The following is a 22,722-nucleotide window of genomic DNA, read 5'->3' on the forward strand; positions in this document are numbered from 1 at the left end:
CGTGGAAAATTTAGCTGAATGATGCTGTCACTCACACAAGGGGATGGGGCTTTGGAAGAGGTTTTGCTGGAAAGATTGGAACGGAATCGACTTAGCAAGGGTACTGGGAGGATGGGAAAATGAAGGATGTTATAATGAGGCAGTGTATTTTTGCACAAAGAAAGGCTGGGAAGGAATTTGAGATATTTGGAGAAGGAATGGACTCTGCAGAGTTGGGACAGAGCCCAAATATGGAGGTGGGATTAAACTGCACAATTCAAAGCCTGTATTACAGGCTGTTCCCCCACATCAGGGAACAATTGGATCTGAGATTAGTTCTCTAGCTCTCTCTCACAGAAAGTAGCTGAAATCAGACAGTTTTTAGACCTGCTTATACAATTCATGGTGCTAGGCTGCCATCATGTGGTCATTCTGTTTGATTGTCTCAAAGCTAAAGTAAGTTCAAAGCTAAAGTTGGTGCCTGCTTGCACTGGTGCACAGCAATCCTATCATGCAAGGACTTTCAGATCTGACTTTGTCTTTCAGTAGGTCTAAATTAGCCCCTTAAATTAATCACTTAATATTCAGTGGGTGCATCTACACATGTAATTAGCATGTAGCAATAAACTCCAGCGTAGTTTGTGCCAGAGTCAGCTGTCCCTGGGCATAGCATCTTCACGTGCACCTGCATACCACAGCTGTTTGAACTAGGGTGGAGCAGCCCCAGGCTGGCAGAGGGCATGGGAGTCAACCCTGGGCTCCTAGTGGTGGCAGAGGACAGTGAAGATGCTGGGGCACAAAGGACTCGCCCCCACCAGCAGGAACAGGGGTTTCCCCAACGACAAACAGCAGCAGCACAATGTGTGCTGCTGCTACTTGTCCCCCTGGAATGCCCATGCCAGGCACCTTCTGATATGCAGCACGTTGCCCTGGGTGGGGTTGGAGAGCCTGGGGCCAGCAACTGTGCTGACCCCAGCACCCTTACCTGGAGTGTTAGGGGCCTCTGGAAGCTGCAGCATGGCAATCCTGCAGCAGGGAGCCTGGGCAGGAGCCAGAGTGTGGCTCTAGCAAGCCAGGCTCTGATTTTGGATGGCATGCACTGCCACCACATGTGCTGCCCTACTTTTTAAAGAATGGGTTTTTTGACCCCAGGATCTCCTGGGGTCAAACCCCCTCCCTTGTGCTGCAACTTAGCAGTTCAGGGAACACCTGCATGTGCAGCATGTGCAGTGCCAAGAGGTCTGCGGTGCTTGATACCACACATCCATGCTTGTCTGGACCTGCCAAAGGTGCTACAGCACAGGGCTAGCTGGCAGGCAGCCCTTGCTCAGAAGCACTTTTGTGCCCTAGCCAGCCCCAGTCACTGTCTACACATGCTTTTCAGCACACTAAGTGACTCTGCCATAGGATAATATTTGTTTCATTCAGTACTTGCTTATAGTGGAGTCAGTTCATTTCCTGCACCCTAAAATGGGCACACATGTAGATGGTACTTAATCAGGTACGCAGTAAGGTGCACCCAGTAGGTCATAATTAACCCCCTCAATTATTCTTTAGTCAGAAAGTCTGGTCTTTTAGCCCAGTTTCCCAAATGTTGTCCTCTTGTGCTTTCCTATCGAGTTTCTTTCTTGTAATGTCCATAGGACTCAGGCTGTAAGAAGGGAAGTTGGGTTGGATGAATGAACTGTAAGGTGGATAGAAAGCTGGCTGGATTGGTAATAATCAATGGCTTGATGTCTAACTGGCAGCCAGTATCAAATGAAGTGCCCCAGGGGTCTGTTTTGTTCAGTATCTTCATTAACAGTCTGGAAGATGGGATGGATTATACCCTCAGCAAGTTCGCAGATGACACCTAGCTGGAGGGGTGTAGCACATAAAGTGAAGGGTAGGGCTAGGGTTTGGAGTGACCTAGAAAAACTGGAGGATTGGGCCAAAAGAAGTCTCATGAGGTTCAACAAGGACAAGTGCAAAGTCCACTTAGTGGACAATAAGCTGGATATGAGTCAGCAGTGTGCCCTTGTTGCCAAGAAAGCTAATAGCATACTGGGCTGCATTAGTAGGAGCGTTGCCAGCAGATCGAGGGAAATAATTATTCTGCTCAATTCTGCACTGGTGAGATCACATCTGGAGTACTGTGTCCGGTTTTGGGCCTCCCACTATAGAAAGGATGTGGAAAAGTTGGAGACATCCCAGTGGAAGGCAACAAAAATGATTTGGGGGATGGAGCATGGCTTCTGAGGAGAGGCTGAGTGAACTGGGTTTATTTATTCAGCAGAAGAGAAGACTGAGGGGGGATTTGATAGCAGCTTTTAACTACCTAAAGCGGGGTTCAAAAGAGGATGGAGCTAGACTGTTCTCAGTGGTGGCAGATGATGGAACAAGGAGCAATGGTCTGGGAGCTCAGGTGGTGTTTTCGTCGATCCTCCCAGTCTCGGGCTATGGGCTGAGGAGGGAGAGGAGGATCCATGCAATGAACCAAAGACTGCGGAGCTGGTGTCATCGGGAAGGCTTTGGCTTCCATGACCACAGCCCGCTTTTTGGCGAGAGAGGCAGCCAGCTGCTGGGGAGAGATGGCCTCCACCGCTCTCCCCTGGGAAGGAGGCTCTTCTCAGCCAGGCTGGCTGACCTGCTCCACCGGGTTTTAAACTAAGCCCACTGAGGGATGGGGGGACTACTGCCACTGCTGGCCTGCTGAGCGACCCTTGCAAAGCCAGCAGACCAAGGCACTTAAGGGAGCCCACCCCTGCCCCAGCCCTGGCACAATCTGTGGGCAAGGCAAGAGCCCCCAAGGGCACACTTGCCTGCCTGTACACTAATGCCAGGAGCCTGGACAACAAGCAGGACGAGCTCGTCCTCCTGCTCAGTGCAAAGAATTATGATGTCATTGGGATAACGGAGACCTGGTGGGACTCCACCCATGACTGGACCACAGGTATAGAGGGCTATACCCTGTACAGGAGGGATCGTGTTGACAAAAGGGGCGGGGGTGTAGCTCTCTATGTGAAGGAAAGCTACATGTCCCTGCAAGCTGATGTTGGCGACCGGCATGGACAGCTAGAGACCTTCTGGGCAAAAATTCGTGGGGAATACGGCACAGGGGACACAACGGTGGGAGTCTACTACAGATCTCCCACTCAAAGTCCTGAGCTTCACCAGGAGTTCGCCTGGGAACTGACCGAGGCCGCTTGCTCCAGGACCTTGGTTGTCATGGGTGACTTCTATTACCCGGACATCTTGTGGGAAGATCACTCAGCAAAATCCGAGCAGTTGCAAAGCTTTCTCTCGTGTGTGGATGACCTCCACCTGACTCAAGAAGTCTATGGGCCAACGAGAGGCAAAGCGCTGCTTGACCTGGTACTGGCTACAGGGGGACGACCTAATAGGCGACCTAGTGATTGATGGGAAGCTGGGTGACAGCGACCATGAGCTGATCACCTTCACCATCCGCCGTAAAGCTGGCAAGTCAGTCAGCAACACAGAAGTCCTTGACTTCAGAAAAGCTGACTTTGACAAGCTCAAGAGGCTTGTCGGTCAGGCCCTCAGGGACCATGACCCCAGGGAGATGGGAGTTCAAGAAGAGTGGTTGCTTGTCGAGGAAGCGATCCTCAATGCATAAGCTAAATCTATTCCAACACGGAGGAAAGGCAGCAAGAAGGCACAGCAGCCCTCCTGGCTCTCTAGGGACCTAGCGGACCTCCTGTGGCTAAAAAGGAAAGCCTACAAAGGATGGAGGACGGGATTCACCTCCAAGGAGGATTATTCTGCGCTGGTCCGGTCCTGCAGGGAGCAAACCAGGAAAGCCAAGGCTGCAACTGAACTCCAACTAGCTTCAAGCATCAAGGACAACAAAAAGTCCTTTTTCAGATATGTGGGGAGCCAGAGGAAAAGCAAGGGCAATGTTGGACCCCTGCTAAACCAGATGGGGCAACTGACAGCTGACGCCCAGGAAAAAGCCAACCTATTAAATAGGTACTTTGCATCAGTCTTTCATCAGTCCCATGGGACGCCCATGCCTGCTATGGGACAGGGAGATCCGGGTGATGGGGATCCCCTACCCTCCATATATGCTGACCTCGTGAAGGAACACCTTGAGAAGCTGGATACCTTCAAGTCAGCCGGCCCTGACAATCTGCACCCCAGGGTACTGAGGGAGCTGGCAAGCGTCATAGCCCAGCCCCTGGCACGGATCTTTGAAAACTCCTGGCGCTCTGGTGTAGTGCCCGAAGACTGGAAGAAGGCCAATGTGGTGCCAATCTTCAAGAAAGGGAGGAGAGTGGATCCGGCTAACTACAGGCCCATTAGCCTGACTTCTATCCTGGGGAAGATCTTAGAAAACTTTATTAAGGAGGCCATCCTTGAGGGACTGGCCCAGGCTAACATTCTAAGGGATAGCCAGCACGGGTTTGTTGCGGGTAGGTCTTGTTTGACCAATCTCATTTCCTTCTATGACCAGGTGACCTATCACCTGGACGAGGGAGGAGAGATTGATGTCATATATCTTGACTTCAAAAAAGCTTTTGATCTGGTATCCCATGATCACCTCTTGGCCAAACTGCCCAGTTGTGGCCTTGGCTCCACCACGATCCGCTGGCTGGGAAACTGGCTCCATGGTCGGACCCAGAGGGTTGTAATTGATGGCAGTCACTCATTGTGGTGCCCTGTGACCAGTGGGGTCCCTCAAGGCTCTGTCCTTGGACCCATACTGTTCAACATCTTCATTAATGATGTGGACGTTGGAGTCAGGAGTGGACTGGCCAAGTTCGCCAATGACACCAAACTTTGGGGCAAAGCATCCACGCCAGAAGATAGGCGGGTGATCCAGGCTGACCTGGACAAGCTCAGGAAATGGGCAGATGAGAACCTGATGGTGTTTAACACCAAAAAATGCAAGGTTCTCCACCTTGGGAGGAAAAACCTGCAGCTTCCTGATAGGCTCGGCAGTGCTACATTGGATAGCACTACAGAAGAAAGAGATTTGGGGGTCATCATTGACCACAAGATGAACATGAGCCTGCAATGCGATGCTGTGGCTAGTAAAGCGACCAAAATGCTGGCTTGCATCCAGAGATGCTTCTCGAGCAAATCCCGGGACGTCATTCTCCCCTTGTACTTGGCCTTGGTGAGGCCGCAGCTGGAGTACTGCGTCCAGTTTTGGGCTCCACAATTCAGAAAGGATGTGGAGAAGCTTGAGAGAGTCCAGAGGAGAGCCACGCACATGATCAGAGGTCAGGAAAACAGATCTTATGATGACAGGCTGAGAGACATGGGACTCTTTAGCCTGGAAAAGCGTAGGCTCAGGGGTGATCTGATGGCCACCTATAAGTTTATCAGGGGTGATCACCAGGATCTGGGGGAACATTTGTTCACCAGAGTGCCCCAAGGGATGATGAGGTCGAACGGTCACAAACTCCTGCAAGACCGTTTCAGGCCGGACATAAGGAAGAATTTCTTTACTGTCCAAGCCCCCAAGGTCTGGAACAGTCTGCCATCGGAGGTGGTTCAAGCACCTACATTGAACACCTTCAAGAGTAAATTGGATGTTTATCTTGCTGGGATCCTATGACCCCAGCTGACTTCCTGCCCTTTGGGCAGGGGGCTGGACTCGATGATCTCCCGAGATCCCTTCCAACCCTAATGCCTATGAAATCTATGAAATCAAGTTGCAGCAAGGGAAGTTTAGGTTAGATATTAGGAAGAACTTTCTCACTAGGAGGGTAGTAAAACATCAGAAAAAGTGACCTAGAGCACTGGTGAAATCTCCATCTTTGGAGGTTTCCAAGACCCAGGTTGACAAAGCCCTGGCTAGGGTTATCTAGTTGGGGCTTGTCCTGTTTTGAGCAGGGGGTTGGACTACATGACCTCCTGAGGTCTCTTCCAACCCTCATTTTCTATACTTCTAGGATTTTAAGGTCTGTTTGAATACAGTCATAAAGGCAGAACTCTCTATATTTTAAGTACTCCCTTACTGGCCCCTTTGACTCATGTCTTCCAAACCAAGCTCTCTTCTTGCACATTCTATCACTTGTCAAGCTTTTCCCAATTTGCTAGGACATTTAATAGAGACTCATACACCATGGATCAGGTTCAACTCTGAGCACTTCCTGTGAGGAACAACACCTGCTTTCCCCAGGATAGAATTTGGATCTACGAATGCCCTGTCATAGCCTTAATTTTATCTTTCTCCGCTGGGTAGCCTTGATTTAACCTTTTGTCCTTTACCTAAACCCTGAGGTAGCCACAGGGACCCAGGGCATTTTAAGAAAGGGAAGGCATGGGAGCAATTAAACAAGGATACCAGGCAGATTTTGACCAACTCAATGAAATAGTAGATAAGGTCTAATGGGTAGACTGACTAATGGGTAAGGGGACTCAGGAAGCTCCCAGTTCATAAAGGATGAGGTTTCAGAAGCTCAGGAAGAATCTATGGATAAGAGAGGTAAAAACAACATTTTCACATTTTGGGATAGTGAACAGAATGCAAGATGAGTTTTTCAAACGTCCCTAGGAAAAGCAAGTTGTAGTGTCAACTTTATTTTAAGGTTTCCCCAGGACCTGGGTGTTTATTAAGGGGACAGTAATGGTGAGAGAGAGAAATGGACTACCAGAAGGGAAATCACCATCCCCCCCTCCCCCCGAATATAAGAATAAGAGAATAAAAAAAGCCAAGAAAGAATATTGTGAGCATAAATAATTGCCATTTAAGAAAGACAGCCATGGGTTAGCAAAAGAGGCAATAGACTAGGTAACATTTGGGATGGTTGGATCTAAAAGGAAGGCTAATGCTACACATGAGGAATAACTCAGGACTGGAGAGAGAGGCTTATGTATTCTGTGTGTGTGAATGCAGAGGACAGACTAGCGTTGAGAATCATCTGCAAAATTACTCTTACCATAGCTGGTTTGCTTTGTATGTCAATGTTATATCGAAAACAATGATTCCTGTTTTTCTTGCTTGTACGGGGCGGTTCCCATTCCACAATACAAAGGGGAGGCTCTTCAGTACAGTTTACAGTGATATTTGTTGGAGCAGTAAGAAATTCTGAAACAGAACCATCTATATTACAATTGATAAAGGACCAGTTTGCCTTGGTAAAAGATACGGTCAGCAGCCTGGTCTGCAGTCACGTATGAGTGAATATATATCTATACTAGGTTAAACTGGAGCAATTTTTAACAGAAGTCTCTACAGTGCTTTATGTGATTCTCCAGTGCTTTATTTTATTTTATGAAATTCAGTGGTCCAGTCAGCCCAGTAAGCTTTGTGGTATTTATTTTTATATTACATTCAGATACTTCTACTCTAAGCTTACATTTCTAGTTTGCAACTGAGTGTGGTATTGACAACTTAGATCTCTATCTCAGAAGTGAAGAGCTGGACATTTTTAACACAGTGACACTTGGGTCTAAATCCTAAATGGCATATATATGGCTACGTAACTGCAGCTTTTAGCACTTATACACAATTATGTACAACTCCCTGCAGTTAGATACCATCACTCTGAACACATATCAGCTGGAGGTAAAATGGAGATGGAGGACCCATCCATGTTTTAACCCAGAAGCCAAATGGTGAGGATACTTGTCCAGGGAGCAGGGGGTTCTAGGCCTGTCTCATCTACAGGGGGTTTGAACCTGCACTGCATACTATGCAGGCTGAAGCCTCTACATATCCCAGATCCTCTTCAGACCTCTTTTTAAAACTGGGCTATTGCATCTTGTATTTGCCTTTTCATTAAGCAAGCAGCCCTGGGAAATTTTTTAAATTTGGAAGGAAAGGCCTATGTTAGAACCTAAGATCCCTTCCCACCTACAATAGCATCCATATAATTGAGCCATATATACTTTGCTTGGTTTTCTTTTACCTGGCTCCATGTGTCTTCTTCCTTTGGTTGCCCAGAGGGCCAGCTTCAGGAAGACGGCAGGAGAGGAGCCTGAAAGCTGTCTGTATTATGGCACTTTTTGGAAAGCAAGTGGTGAAGTTTCAGACTCTCCAAGAGTGAGAGGGACCACATTCTGCTCCCTGAACAAGCACTCTAACTAGTAAGGTTTGGAGCTGCAACCTGCATCTAATCCCCTCTTGTTGTGGCTTTTCTGTGACTAGATTTTTGGGACTTACCTGCTCTTTTGCACATACAGGGGTGATCCTATTTCACCACACAGATGCCCTCTCTGAGTACAGTCCTACTGAGGATATGCAGGGGCAAGTAGGCTTGTGTGCCTGGAGCTGAATCAGAAGCTATGCATAAGTGATAAAAGCTGCAGTTACGTGCCTGTGTACATACCATTTATGCTCATGTAATGAAATAGGATTTAGTCCCTGGGCTTTGGGGCAATCAGGGAAGTATGGCATAAACCGATAGCACAACATCATCCAGCCTCACTATCTACTGTGCAATTTAATTGCATTCTAGTTACCTGCACAGTAACTGTATCTTCCTACATTATAACTACCATATTTTCTTGCATACCACACATTTCCAAATAAGACACACCTTGTTTTGGGAAGGCAGAACAAAAGAAAACAAAAATCACTTGTCCTGCATCATGCCTATGTGAGCCTCCATGCATGGAGCAGGGTCAGAGTCTTCTCTTCAGCATCACTCTCTCTCGTCTTGCAAACTATGCAGCTCAAGCTTTAACCATGTGATGACCATTACCAAATTGGCAACAGCTTTTGGATGGGCAGCCACAATATGTTTTAAATAGCTAGAAGTTATTTAAATAGAATTTGACCTTCCTTCATGGAGCCATTACAGCATCCTCATGCTTCCATTCTGGCATGGAAATCAGCTTCCTCAATTAAAATGTGCACCCCAGTTTTGGAGGGCTAATTTTTGGAGAAAAGGTATGTGTGGTATGTAGGTAAATTAAAAACCTTGAAAATGATAGAAAGCTAGTTCCTTTGGGGGTGCTAATACCACAGTACTGACAGGACTGTGAATAATGCTTCATATGCATTATGTGAATAATGCTTTGTATTAACAGCCCCCAAACTGAGTAGCCCCTCTGATTTTCACAGGTTGTGATAATTTGAGAGCTAAGCCTTGAAAATGAGGGTGGTTCCAGGACTGCTACTGACAACAGTGGGTACTTTGTAAGCAAGGATCCTGGTTTTCTCTGCTAAAAAAAAATCACCAATTTTCGGGTTAAAAAAGGTAACCCAAAATCCACATTTTTCCATAATCCCATATTTTTCCATAATCAAAAAGGAAAAGCTAGTAATAAATAAATATACATACAGTGGTGTTTCTTTTTGATTATAAAAAAAATGTGGATTTTGGGTTACTTTAAAAAAATCCCCAATTTTCAGGTTATCAGCAAAAACTAGGATCCCTGCTTATAAGCATTATTTACATTAAATCTGGGTAAGTGTATATTCTGGGTAAGACATTTTTCAGTCCTTTTCAGTACTTGGATGAAGGGCACTGTAGTTGAGAATAGTGACACCACTGAGTTTCAGAAGTACAATGTGTATTTCCAAACAAATTAAAAAGCTCTTGCCTTTCCTAACTAATTTTTTATTTAGGCAAACATTGCTGGATTAATTTGTACTTGGTTACAATTTGGAATTATATCTTTATAGTTAGAAAGACTAGAAAACACAGCTCACTATAAATGAAAGCTGAAGAAGAATGCTGTAGAAGGCAGGGTCAAATTACACCTTAAAGATAAATCAGGGAGATATATATTTAGCACAAGGTTTCATGGGCTGAAGCTCCTTTCATTAGATGCTGCAGAAGGATATGCAGAAAGCAGTGTATAATTCTAAAACATAGGGCAGGCTCTCTTCTATCTGCTGGGTGTCAGAGTGGAAAGAAACTTCCTGCTTACCAATTTCATGGAGCTTGATGTACTCATCATAAAACTGAATCTTTGATTTTTTGCTGGATCCATTCACCAGGAAGTAAACCGGATTAGTGTCTTCTATCATCACATCTTGAAACCTACATCCAGTATGTCTTCCATGTGCATCTTTTATGTAATGTTGGCATTCCATCTCATCTTTGCTGCAAATACCAAATAGTTTCAGTTAAAGCACTAAGGGCAAGAATCTACTTTTCCTATGGCACATCCATGTAGCACTTTGACCTTCATTCTGTTTCCCAGATTTGCAAGCTTCACTCATACCTCTGGGAGGCAGAACAGGCCTTAGACATCCATACTTTACTTAAGATTCCAATCTGTGTGACTAGCTTTGCCCAATATGGCTAGGTATCCATCTAGAGAAAGAGCATACTTTCTTTGTAATTCTTCAAAACTTTGATTGGTGTAAAGGTACAACTTGAGACTGACAAAAGAAAAAGAAGAGAGCACACCCACCATTTACCCAAAAGCCTCGTGCTTGGGACAGATGGCCCTGGAAACAGGAGTCTAACATCATTTTATCCAGTGGCTCTCTATTGCAAATTTAGCGCAGCATTAGGAGCAGGAGCCAGAATCCATGGATTTCTCCTTTCCAGGCTAGTGCTCTCCTCAATAGCCAAAGTATCAAGATCCCTCCCTCTTCTCTTTCTCCTTGGTTGCATCTACATGCAATTAATGTGCCTGAAATTTCTGGGCAGAGTTCCAGGCTCCCCCAGGTGCCAGCTCTGGGCTGGCAGGGGACATGGGGGCTGGTCCTGATCTCCACGGGATGGGAGAGCTGTGCCAGCAACCATAACAGCTCTCTCTGCCCCATGGAGATTGAACGGGCCCTGATATCCATGGGACTGGCAGGCGGTGTCCCACTGAGCTGGGACAGCTCTCCCTATCTCCTGTGGCCTCCTGCTACCTAAGCTAAGTGGGAGCAATTTTCACTCGGTCAGTGTTTACATGTGTGCTTTGGCACATTAGTTTAATGCACCAATTTCCAGTACTTGTATCTACAGGTACTTAGAAAATGGCAGACGAGACTAATCTGCTATGCAATAATTGCTGTGTACATGTAGACAGTGACACTTTACTGTGCATTATATTAATTTAATGTTCAGCAAAGCATCTCATGTTGCTGCACCCCTTGTGCCCCACATCTTTTCACATGTTGGTTTTCTAGAGGGCCAGCTTCAGTAGGAGAGGTGGAGGTTCAGTTGGCCCTGCCATTTGTTTAGGACATTTTGTTAAAAGTGAGAGATGTAGGTTTAAACAAACAAACAAAAAAAGATAAGAGAGGACTAGAAGTATAGGCTCATGCTTCCTGGGCAAGTGTCCTAACCGCTAGCCTGTTAGGCAAACAGTTTGTCGCTTTCCCTCTTTCTCTATCAAAATAGTTTCTAGTCATGATTCAGAGATTTGCACTGAATCCTTTAACTTTCCCAGGTAGATTTGGGTTAGATGGCATTTTCTCATGTTGGATTGCTTTTGAACATGTGTAAATCGCCAGGCCTAACTATGCATAGTGAAATCTGAGATAAATCTACATAAATGGCATTTATCATAAATCATAAACTTATACCTCTGGGAAGCAGCATTTGCCCAGGATAGAATCTGCCATCCAAGTGCATCTTTACAGGCACAATGGGCAGAGTACTTTTTGCCCTGAAAACATCATCTATCAAATCAGAATGCAAAATTTTCTTAAGCCAATGAAAATCATTTACTTTGAGAACTGGTAAAGAAAATATTGAGTATCTTCTGAAGCATTCCTGCCAGGAGTCCAAGTGCAATTCATGAAGGAAACATTATAAATCATACAGGTAAAATTTTCCACCGATGTTCCACTCAAACCTAAGAGCACAGGAGAATTTTATGACTAGTTATGCATTACTGGTTAGATTAACCAAGAAAACTAGAAAACTAATTGGCTGAGCAAAATAATGGTCAAAATAAGCAGATCTCTGTTTATGTTAGTTTGACCCTGAGAGGTTTTGAACATTAGCATTTTCAAGTGTTTAGTTTAAGCCCCTGATTGTAGATACTATATTTTTAAAAATTGCATCATATATACTTATTACCTGCAGATGAAGTTATGACAGTTGAAATATGGCTCATATTAATCATAAGTTGCTTCAGTGAAGATCCCGGTTGTAGTCAGAGTTTTATTTTGAAACTAGTGAATTGCCTGTCAACAATGATCGGGAATGGGGAAGAATGGAGCGCCACTACCCACCACATTGTACTGCGAGTGGTGGCGTGGTGGGGAGGCTTGCACGTGGCGGCCAGCACCACCCACTGCCTTGCTCTACTGCCGCCCTGTGTCTGGCCCTCACGTCTGGAGTGCTGCCATGATGGTGGGGATGGCGGGGGGCAAGGCCAGCACTGCTGGCCTTAACTTTATCCATGGCTCTGCTTCTTGGAGGCAGCAATGGTGTGGGGTGGTGGCATTACGGCACTGGCCTTGCTACCTACCTCTGTGCTTCTATCCCCACCACCATCTAGCTAATTGCCTGTCAAGAATTATGGTGGGGATGGAGCACAACCATGATGGCAGGGACAGAGGGGATGGAGCAGGGGTGGTGAGGCCAATGCCATGCCCCCACCACCCTGTGCTGCTGCTGCCTCCAAGGAGTTGGGGGAGCACTCAGTCCCCTCCATCTCTGGTCCACCCCACTCCATTCCTGCTCCATCCCCAACACCCCTGCAGTTATGTTGGCGCTCTGCCATTCCACTCTATCCCTACCATTCCCTTCAGCCCCCTCCGCCAGCACCCCATGCTGCTGCCACCTCCAAGGAGTAGGGCTGGGGGCAGGGGGGAGTGAGGATAGCACTGCTGGCCTCCCCACAAGCCCTGCTCCTTGGAGGGGGCGGTGGTGCAGGGTCTGGGTGGGGTCTGTCTGTCTGATTGCCCTTAGATAGGGTAGTCATTTTTAACCAGATGCTTTAGCCTGCAGAGTGCTCTGAAAGTTACCTTCAGGAATAAATGTGCATTCACTTGAATATGAGACCGTGTCATAGTTTCCTTCAACTCTAAAGATTGCTCCTTCATGTATAGGCCTCCCTGAAAATATGCAGTTTTTCTTGTCCTCCTGAAAGACAACATACATCTGTGTCAATCCTTTGTTTTTTCCATTCCTATTGTAGGTGGCCATTGCCCCAGGAATAACCCAATCAAAATGCCAGCTGCAGCTAGTGGGACAGCTCACAGTGGGCAAAGTTACAGATGTGTGTAAGTCTTGTGAGGGTCCAGGCCTATATTTGCTCTGTTCCCAGCTGCATTAATTCCTGAAGGAGAAATCCAGGGGGAACTACAGGCATTGGTGCCAGGGTTGTGAACAGTTTACTCTTTGGCTCCCCCAATACTTCTCTCCCACTAAAGTCCATGGAACTCCTTCATTAAAGAGCTTTAGCAGATTTTGTAGGGAACTATGGATAGCAGCAGTGTGCTCCCTTCTCTTCTGGAAGGGCAAAAGAAAATCTGCTCCATACAGTGCCCCTCCCACATGGGACATTGTAACCATGTGACTGAGCTCCTGCATCACACAAAACACTGAATGTCACTCAGTAATTCTTGCACCATGTTAAACTCTTAGGGTAGAAACATATTGCCAAGCTGAAGCAGATCAACTGTGGTGGGATCTATGTGTCACCCAACAAAGAGCATCAGCTTCACATGGAGGCATGGGATGCTGGGGATTACCCAACTCATACCCCAGTCCCTGGCAAGATTAATGCTGACCCATGCCTCTGCATGAGGCATGGTTCACTTCTGATCCCAGCATGGAGACACAGGGTGCCCAGGATTCACTAGGTCCCATGCTGGCATTACTCCATTTGCAGAGATGTGCCCTGGAGGTGCATTTTTCTAGGTGGGAAAAGCAAGGCTTTTCCAGGGGATTGCTCCAGGGGATTGAGGGAACCAATCTAACCCAGTTTTCCTGACTTCAGGCACCTGAAGTCCTGGACTCCTTCCCAGGGTGCTGGGAGAGTGCAGACAGCTCTGGGCTTCTGACATTTTACCACCATAGACCAAGGAGATGGCCATAATGAAGTGGCACAATTTATCAGTAGCTTTTGTCATGCTACCAATGTAGCATGACAAAGGGTCAGGACATCTATTTGTTTGGCATTTGTTCTATAGTAAAAGTTGTTATTATAACGATGCAAATATGACATCAAGCAATTTTTGTTTCTCCCCTTTCCCACAGCATCACAATGATATTGCTGGACCTAAATGGGATGCTCAGTTGGTCATTGCCTTGTCTTGCTCACTGAAAATCCCAGTGATTTTCAGAATCACTCCTTTTCTGAATATTGTCCCTCATTCTTAACTACATACAGAGACCTCCAGGAGGTCTTGGAAACAAAATGAGTAATCTTGTTGAATATTAAATGCATCTTTACAAGTGCTCCCGGGTGGGATCTTTAATTAGAGGGGCTCATGTATTCAGTGTACTGTACTTCAAAACGGTGGTGGGGGGTGCTTTAACTAAAGCTCATTCAGCAAGCTTTAGTTAAAGTGCCCTCACCGCCATTTTGAAGCATAGGGATAATAATACACAAGACACAAAGGCTGATGGAGCACACTAATTGGCATGCTCCAGCAGATTTAATTAATCGAGTCTGCTCCAACATGCTGTAGTTACAGTACATCAGAGCTGCATCCCTGCACATATACAGGCACCCTGAGATTTGACCAGTCCTACACACATTCTTGTTTAAGAAATTAAGGCTATAAAAGGGAAAGACATAAGTAAGTGTTTCTAGCAGGAGGTGAGTAGCAAACTTACCTCTTTTTCTACAAAGCTGTTTTTTGTTTTCATAGTACATTGGTATTTGGTAATATTGAGACTGCTGTCCCAAGTCAGCTCTAGTCCTTTCAGATTCACCGTCAAGTTTGTAATGGGTGAGGTTGTCTCATTTGCTGAAAGTTTTATAAATAAATATCAGAAAGATGTGGTAAGTTCTCTCAAAGTTTTTAGGTGCAAAGGCATGGCACAGAAAACCAACCTTTGCTTCATTGCAAATATCCTAAGTGTGAAATGAAATGAAACTCAATTTTTTCAAATGCCTCAGATCAAAGGATTTCACTTACAGTATGTACACTGGATAGTAGCATGCACTGGATGAAATGGCAGGATGCACCAGATCATGGCAGACACACCTAAAGTGATCACCATGATGTTGCTTGGGAATAGACAGGAATAACACCTGAAGAAAAGGAACGATGTTAGGATTAATTTGGGCTTCTGTAAAACTTGATTGTTTTTAAGAAAAGGAGCTGAATTCTGGCTAAGATTCTGCTTCAAAGGCTGCAGAAACTTTCCTGGTGCTCTAAATCCTTTTTTGTAGTGCATATAAAATACAAAGTGCAATGGGAGAGTGACAAAGAGATGACTGAAGGGAGTTTGGGGCAATGCCTGATATATTGACACATGGTAGTTAGAGCACTTTGCTGGGAAGTAGGAGATGCAGTTTCAAACCCTGTAAGCTGACGAGGCCCTAGAATATGGGTTTTCTGTATCCCAGGGAGGTGCCCTAACCCCACAACCACTTTGCTTATCACTACCATTTTACCCCTGGCAGCTCTGTGCACAGGTCTACATGGAATCCAAGTTGTGCGTAGGTTCCAAAAATTAAATTTACATATCTCTGTAAGTTACACACCTCAGTGTCATGGGGAAATATGATTTTGTCCTTAGCCTCCTTGGATGCATCTACATGAGATGTTTACTGTGGAGCTATAACCAACTCCCCATTAGGATAGTACTACTAAACACAAGTACTATGTTACAGTGGAGTTATTTACTCCACTGCAATGCACATGTAAAAAACCTTTAGTATTTATTCTTGATGGGGTTGGCTGGGGCACAAGGGTATTTCAGTGCAGGGGCTGCCTGCTGGTAAGCCCAGCACCAAAAACACCTCCTACCCCAGCCAGCCCTCTGCAGCACATTGAGCTAGGTCAGAGCATCCCCAGGCTGGCAGGCTCCCTGCCAACCAGGATTGCTCATGCCCTAGCTAAACATGCTATGGTTTCAGGTGCATGTGCAAATGTGAACTGCATCAAAGTTTATTCAGCCACCCTAATTGCATGTGTAGATGCACCCTCTATGTCTCAGTTCTGCACTGCATCAAAGTTTAATAGCTTTTTCCTTCTCATCAGGGATACTGTCAAGTGTGTGATGTACTCCTGTACTATCATAAGGGCTATATAAGAATCTGAGATATCAGTCTGATTGTTGAATTTTTGGGTTTGGAGCATGTGAAAAGGATCAGGTGCATGGGGCGTGTTCAGGGTATTTGTGCCAAGACATGCTGATGGATAGACATACTCTTAGATACGCAGGACAAAATTTGTCTGGGTCAGGCCAGGATGCCAAAGGAAGCACACGTGTGCAGCAGTGCGCATGAGCCCTTGGCTCCCCCCCCGACCCTACTGAGTGGAGCGGCAATACTGGTGGGTGAGGAGCCAGCAGAAGCCAGCAGCAGCAATCAAGTAAGCTGGGGCAGGGGAGGGAACTGGGCCAGTTGGGCTAGCTGTAGGGGATCAGGAAGGGGTTTTTCTCCCCTCCCGTCCCTATATAGCCACACCAGGTGGGAGCCACACTCCCGAGCCGCACGAACAGGCCCCGCAAACAGGCGCGCTCTTCTACTCTGTTTACCAGGGTGCCCCTTGGAGTTACTAGAAACAACAGTCATAAACTGAAAGAGAATAGATTTCGATTGGACATCAGGAAGAAATTATTTATGGTTAGGGTTGCCAAAATATGGAACGGGCTTCCAAGAGAGGTGGTGCTTTCCCCTACCTTGGAGGTGTTCAAAAGGAGATTAGACAAGCACTTGGCTGGGGTCAGTTGACCCCAGAGAAGGGGGTTGGACTCGATGATCTGATTAGGTCCCTTCTGACCCTGGAAATCTATGAAATCTAGGAAATTCAGATACAAATATGATCATAAAATACTAAAGGTTCTTTATTTCACTGGTATAGAAACCCACACATTCCTTCTTGGAACAGTATGGGTCTTTCTTCTTTCAATATCTGTTTCTGTCAAATGTGTTTTTCTTCTTAGAAGAATTTCTACCAGGAAACAGATCAGACTATTGCATATTTTCCCCCTATTATGAAAACAAATCTGTTAAGGTTTCATGATGATTAACCTCCCCAGGGAACACTTGAATTACAGAAAAAGTAAGCACAAGGCTATATTCTGTGAATGATTTTACCTTTCCACACTACAACTTGCAACCATTTCAAAAGAACAGGCTACAATCCAATTCCATTTTGAAGTGCAGACATAACCATCCATCATGCTATGCTGGAAACCTTTGTTATAACTTGAGAGTACCCAGATAACTGGAAAAGTAGAACAGCTATTCTGCAAGATGAAACTGAGCCCAGGTCAAGACAGCTATAATGTCTGACATTGAACTTGATGTTACTGCATACATTAAAAAAAAAGTGCGAATCATTTCCTTTTGGGGAGTCATTGTTACATAGCATGAATGTTGGTTATCAGGATGTGACTTTACAGAAGGGTCCATGTGACTAACACAGAGCAGAAAAACTGAACAGAAAGTTTTAAAAATTAGACAGAACACATGCTTTCTGTTTTCCAACCTGCTTCACACATATCTGAGAGAACTATTCTATATGTTGGAGAAAATTGTAGAGAAGAATAGGGAGAGAAAGAGAGGGACAAGTAGGGCATCAAGGCTAACGGTAAGATAAGAAGGGTGGGGTAAATACAGTTATGCAGTTCAGTTAGTAAGTCAGATTATCTATTATAGCTTTCTAAAATGGCATGGGGAAACTTTTATCTTCACATGTGGTAGAAACAAACACTTACATATTTCCATGATGTGAAATGTTCAATATTATAGTACTTAAGTGAAATTAAGAGCCAGGATTTATAAACAAACATTGAACTGCCTCCTGTATCTGAGTACAATGGGTCATACTCACTTCCATCTATTAGGTATATAAATGGACATAAATCTCAGTGCGTGATACTATTCCACCCAGCTCAGGTGGTGAGAATGCACCAAAGCCTCTGCTTTTGTAACATACTACTGTCATATAACCCTTTAAGACTGAAGTCATTAAAAAGTAATAATAAAAAGAAGAGAAAGGAAAAGAGAAACAGATACCTGTTTTTCAGGGACCTGAGTAGGTTGGAACAGGATCATACTTAGGAGCGTAAGTACACTTATATGCCTAATAGGTAGATGAGAATCTGACCCCAGATACAGCCTGTGCAATGATATCCATCTTACCAAGTGCAAGGGAAAGTGTTCTATAAATTTCCATTAGATTTTTTTAAACCATTGAGGTAGCAGCATTTGTTCTCCAGAAGAACTCCAGCAGCTCATCCGGAGAACTTATATGCAGCCTGGCAACAGAGAGGGAAGAGCACATTTCATTGGTGGAGGAGGACAGGCCAGGCCTCACCAAGGTGGGAACAACTGAGACAACCGCCACCAAAAAAAGCACTGGGCAGTGGTGGTTGGAGACTCCCTTCTGCAGGGGACAGAGGGAGTCATCTGCCCACCTGACCTGTTGTCTTGGGAAGTATGCTGACAGATCAGAGATATGTCATGGAGGGTTTATTGAGACTCATCCAGCCCTCTGACCACTACCCTATGCTGCCCATTCATGTGAGCACCAATGATACTGTCAGGGGAAACCCTGAGGAGATCAAAAGTGACTACAGGGCTCTAGGGGCAATGGTGAGCAGGTCTGGGGCTCAGGTTGTTTTCTTGTCGATCCTTCGGGCAAGAGAAAGGGCCTGTGCAGGAATGAGTGCATCCTGCAGATCAACACCTGGCTATGCAGGTGGTTTCACCAGCAGGGATTTGGCTTCTTGGAACACCAGCCCATCGTCAAAGAAGAAGGATTGCTGGGAAGAGATGGGATCCACCTGACAAAGAGAGGGAAAAGCATCTTCGCAGACAGGCTTGCTAAACTAGTGAGGAAGGCTTTAAAATTATGTTTGCCTGGGGATGGAGATCAAAGCCCTGAGCTAAGTGGGGAAGTGAGAGACCTGGAGGAAGAGCAAGTGGGAGGGGGCAACAGGGAAGGTGCTCTCATACTTCCTGAGATATCAGAGCAATTGATTAGTTACCATAGGTGCCTGTACACGAGTTCGCAGAGCCTGGGAAAGAAGCAGGAAGAATTGGAAGTCCTTGGACAGTTACAGAACTATGGTGTGATTGGAATAACAGAGACTTGGTGGGATAGTTCACATGACTGGGCCACTGTCACAGATGGATACAAGCTGTTCAGGAAGGACAGGCAGAGGAGAAGAGGAGGAGTTGCTGCACTTTATGTAAAAGAGCTGTATGACTGCTCAGAGCTCCAGTATGAAACTGGAGATAGGCCTCTGGGTTAAGGTTAGAGGGGAGACCAATATGGGTGATGTTGGAGTGGGGGTCTGATATAGACCACTGCGATCAGGAGGAAGTGGTGGATGAGGCCTTCTTCAAAACAGCTAGCAGAAGTTTCCCAGTCATAAGCCCTGGTTCTCATGGGGGACTTTAGTCACCCTGACATCTGCTGGGAGGGCAATACAGCAGTGTGGAGGCAACCTAGGATGTGTTTGAAGAACATTAGGGATAACTTCCTGGTGCAAGTGCTGGAGCAGCAAACTAGGGGCTGCGCTCTTCTTGATCTGCTGCTCACAAACAGGGAAGAATTGGTTGGGAATGTAGCAGTGTATGGCAACTTGGGCAGCAGTATGGCAACTTGGGCATCACAAGATGATTGAGTTCAGGATCCCAAGGAAAGGAAGGAAAGAAAGCAGCAGAGTAAAGACCCTGGACTTCAGAAAAGCAGACTTAGACTCATTCAGGGAAATCAAAGGCAGAATACCCTGGGAAGCCAGACTGATGCGAAAAGGAGTCCAGGAGAGCTGGCTGTATTTTAAAGAAGCCTTACTACGAGTACAGGAACAAGCCATCCTGATGTGCAGGAAGACGAGCAAGTATGGCAAAAGACCAGCTTGGCTTAGCAGGCAACTCTTCAGTAAACTAAGTCACAAGAAGGAAGCTTATATAAGAAGTGACAAATACATAGGGAGGCATATAAGACCATTGCTCGGGCATGCAGGGGTGAAGTCAGGAAGGCCGAAGCACAACTGGGGTTGCAGCTTGCAAGGGATGTGAAGGCAACAAGAATGGTTTCTACATGTATGTTGGTAGCCAGAGAAAGATCAGAGAAAGTGTGAGTCCCTTACTGAAAAGAGGGAGGCAACTTTGTGACAGAGGATGCAGAAAAGGCTGAAGAGCTCAATGTCTTTTTTGCCCCAGTCTTCACAGCCAAAGTCATCTCCCAGACTACTGCACCTGACAGCACAATTTGGGGAGGAGGTGAGAGGCCAACAGTGGTAAAGGAACAGATTACGGACTATTTAGATGAGCTGGACGTGTACAAGTCCATGGGGGCATATGGGATGCCCCAGAGGGTGCTGAAGGAGTTGGCTGATGAGGTTGCAGAGCCTTTGGCTATCATCTTTGAAAACTCATGGTGATCAGGAGGAGTCCTGGATGATTGGAAAAGGCAAACATAGTGTCCATATTTAAGAAAGGGAAAAAGGAAGTTCCAGGGAACTACAGACCAGTCAGCTCCACCTCAGTCCCTGAAAAAATCATGGAGCAGATCCTCCAAGAATCCATTTCTAAGCACTTGGAGGAGAAAAAGGTGATCAGGAACAGTCAGCATGGATTTACCAGGGGCAAGTCATGCCTGACTAACCTGATTGCCATCTATAATGAGAAGACTGGCTCTGTGGATGTGGGGAGACCAGGGGATATGGTTTACCTTGATATTAGCAAGCTTTTGATATAGCCCACAACATTCTTGCAGGCAAGCTAAGGAGGTAGGGAGCTGGATGAACGGACTGTAAGGTGGACAGAAAACTGGCTGGAGCATTGGGCTCAGAGAGTAGTAATAAATGCCTCAATATCTAGTTGGCAGCCAGTATGAAGTAGAGTGCCCCACGGGTTGGTCTTGCGACCAGTTTTGTTCAAGATCTTCATTGGTGACCTGAAAGATGGCATAGAGTGCACCCTCAGCAAGTTTGCAGATGACAACAAGCTGGGGTTGGGGGGAGGGGGAGAGAAGGCAGGGGGGTAGTAGATATGCCGGAGGGTAGGGCTAGGATTCAGAGTGACTTAGACAAATTGGAGGATTGGGCCAAAAGGAATCTTATGAGGTTCAACAAGGACAAGTGCTGCACTTAGGATGGAGCAATCCCATGCACCCGTACAGCCAAGTGGCTGGGCAGCAGCTCTGCAGAAAAGGACCTAGGGGTTACAATGGCCAATAAGCTGAATAAGAGCCAACAGTGTGCCCTTGTTGCCAAGAAGGCTAACGGCACACTGGGCTACATTGGTAGGAGTATTGCTAGCCGATCAAGGGAAGTGATTATTCCCCTCTATTCAATACTGGTGAAGCCACATCTGGAGTACTGGTGGGGGGCCCCCAACAGAGAAAGGATGTGGACAGATTGGAGAAAGTCCAGTGGAGGGTGACAAAAATGGTGAGGGGGCTGGGGAACATGACTTATGAGGAAAGACTGGAGGGAACTGGGCTTGTATTTAGTCTAGAGAAGAGGAGACTGAGAAGAGATTTAAATAACAGCCTTCAACTACCTGAAGTGGGGTTTGAAAGAGGATGGAGCTACACTGTTCTCAGTGGTGGGAGATGACAGAACAAGGAGCAACAGTATCAAGTTGTAGCAAGGGAAGTTTAGGTTAGTTATTAGGAAGAATTCTCTGACTAGGAGGGTAGAAAAATACTAGAAAAGGTTCCCCAGAGAGGTGGTGGAATCTCCATCCTTGGAGATTTTTAAGATCTGGCTAGACTAAACTTTGGCTGGGATGATCTAGTTGGGGATGGTCTTGCTTTGAGCAGGGGGTTGAACTAGATCACGTCCTGAGATGCCTTCCCGCCCTGATTTTTTTATGATTCTATGGTTTACTGTGGCTTAAAAAAAAGAAAGGTGTTGAATGAAATAGAGCAATGCACAGTGGAAAAAGCCTTGGCATCATCTTTATTGGACATTGCAGTAGTGTTGAAAAGTTGAGTACTCTTTTACTGATTTCTTAGAAATATTTCAGTTATATGGGAAAATATAAACAGATCCTAAATACTTTGTCTCAGCCTCTCTCAAGCAAAAAGTATGCTCATTCAAGACATTTATTCCACTGAAAACATTTATGGCAGATGAAATCATAAATAGACAAAAATTCCTACCTTCTCAAAAACTCCTTTATTTCATTTAACAGAATGTTGCAAGAATGATGCGAGGACTGCAATGCTCAGGTCTGACGCTGGAACGGCAGAGCAATAATATAGTTTCTACTTTGTCACTGTGTAGTAACTTTAGTTCTTCCTTACATAATAGGAAGTCTTGTGACAGCATTACTTAGTCACTATTTCCCTTAACTCTCAACTTCCTTTAACTCTCAACACAGTCCACCCATACAGTGGAATACAGTTGGTGTTTGGATTAGTGAGAAAAAATTGTGCCACTGATCAAAGCAGGTAGAGCTCCACCACTGTTAGTTCCAGCCCTGAGAGCATTTACATCTTCAGCCAGTTAGTTCAGGTGTTTAAGGATTTAGACACCTATGGGCAGATTCTATTTCACCTATGGAACTTCAAAGTAGACTTAGGAATTTATGAGCAATCTTATTCCTCCTGCCCAACATGAACAATCTATCAATACACCTATTTTTGCAACACCGTCATTCTGCCTTTAAGAGTGAGCCACAGAAAAGCAGCAAATAGAAAATTGTTTTTAACTTGATTTTGTCCCCTAGTTCAGAGCCATAGGAGGTTAACCGCAGTGAGGGCATGGAGCATGGATAATAGGAAAGCATGCTTCT

The 22,722-nt window shown here is 45.6% G+C and overlaps 1 protein-coding gene across 4 annotated transcripts in view; it reads right to left on the bottom strand.

The window, feature by feature from the left end:
- LOC149874599 (granulocyte-macrophage colony-stimulating factor receptor subunit alpha-like) overlaps window positions 1–22,320 on the bottom strand; it is a 38,213-nt gene extending 15,893 nt beyond the window's left edge. Inside the window, exons 1-8 of one of the 4 annotated variants that reach the window (XM_090064416.1) lie at window positions 22,088–22,319; window positions 16,641–16,759; window positions 14,927–15,042; window positions 14,622–14,755; window positions 12,803–12,920; window positions 11,556–11,682; window positions 9,811–9,986; window positions 6,870–7,018 (exon numbers count right to left, since the gene is read on the bottom strand). In XM_090064416.1, coding sequence (XP_089920542.1) covers window positions 6,870–7,018; window positions 9,811–9,986; window positions 11,556–11,682; window positions 12,803–12,920; window positions 14,622–14,755; window positions 14,927–15,011 — 789 coding nt within the window. In that variant the 5' untranslated portion in view covers window positions 15,012–15,042; window positions 16,641–16,759; window positions 22,088–22,319. Of the gene's footprint in view, window positions 1–6,869; window positions 7,019–9,810; window positions 9,987–11,555; window positions 11,683–12,802; window positions 12,921–14,621; window positions 14,756–14,926; window positions 15,043–16,640; window positions 16,760–22,087 lie in introns of all 4 variants that reach the window. The other 3 variants (XM_090064408.1, XM_090064434.1, XM_090064426.1) reach the window with 3 other exon arrangements.
- Between the last annotated feature and the right edge of the window lie 402 nt (window positions 22,321–22,722).

The sequence above is a fragment of the Crocodylus siamensis genome, chromosome 1, assembly GCF_052110815.1.
Source record: "Crocodylus siamensis isolate JL-2025a chromosome 1, ASM5211081v1, whole genome shotgun sequence".
NCBI lineage: Eukaryota > Metazoa > Chordata > Crocodylia > Crocodylidae > Crocodylus > Crocodylus siamensis.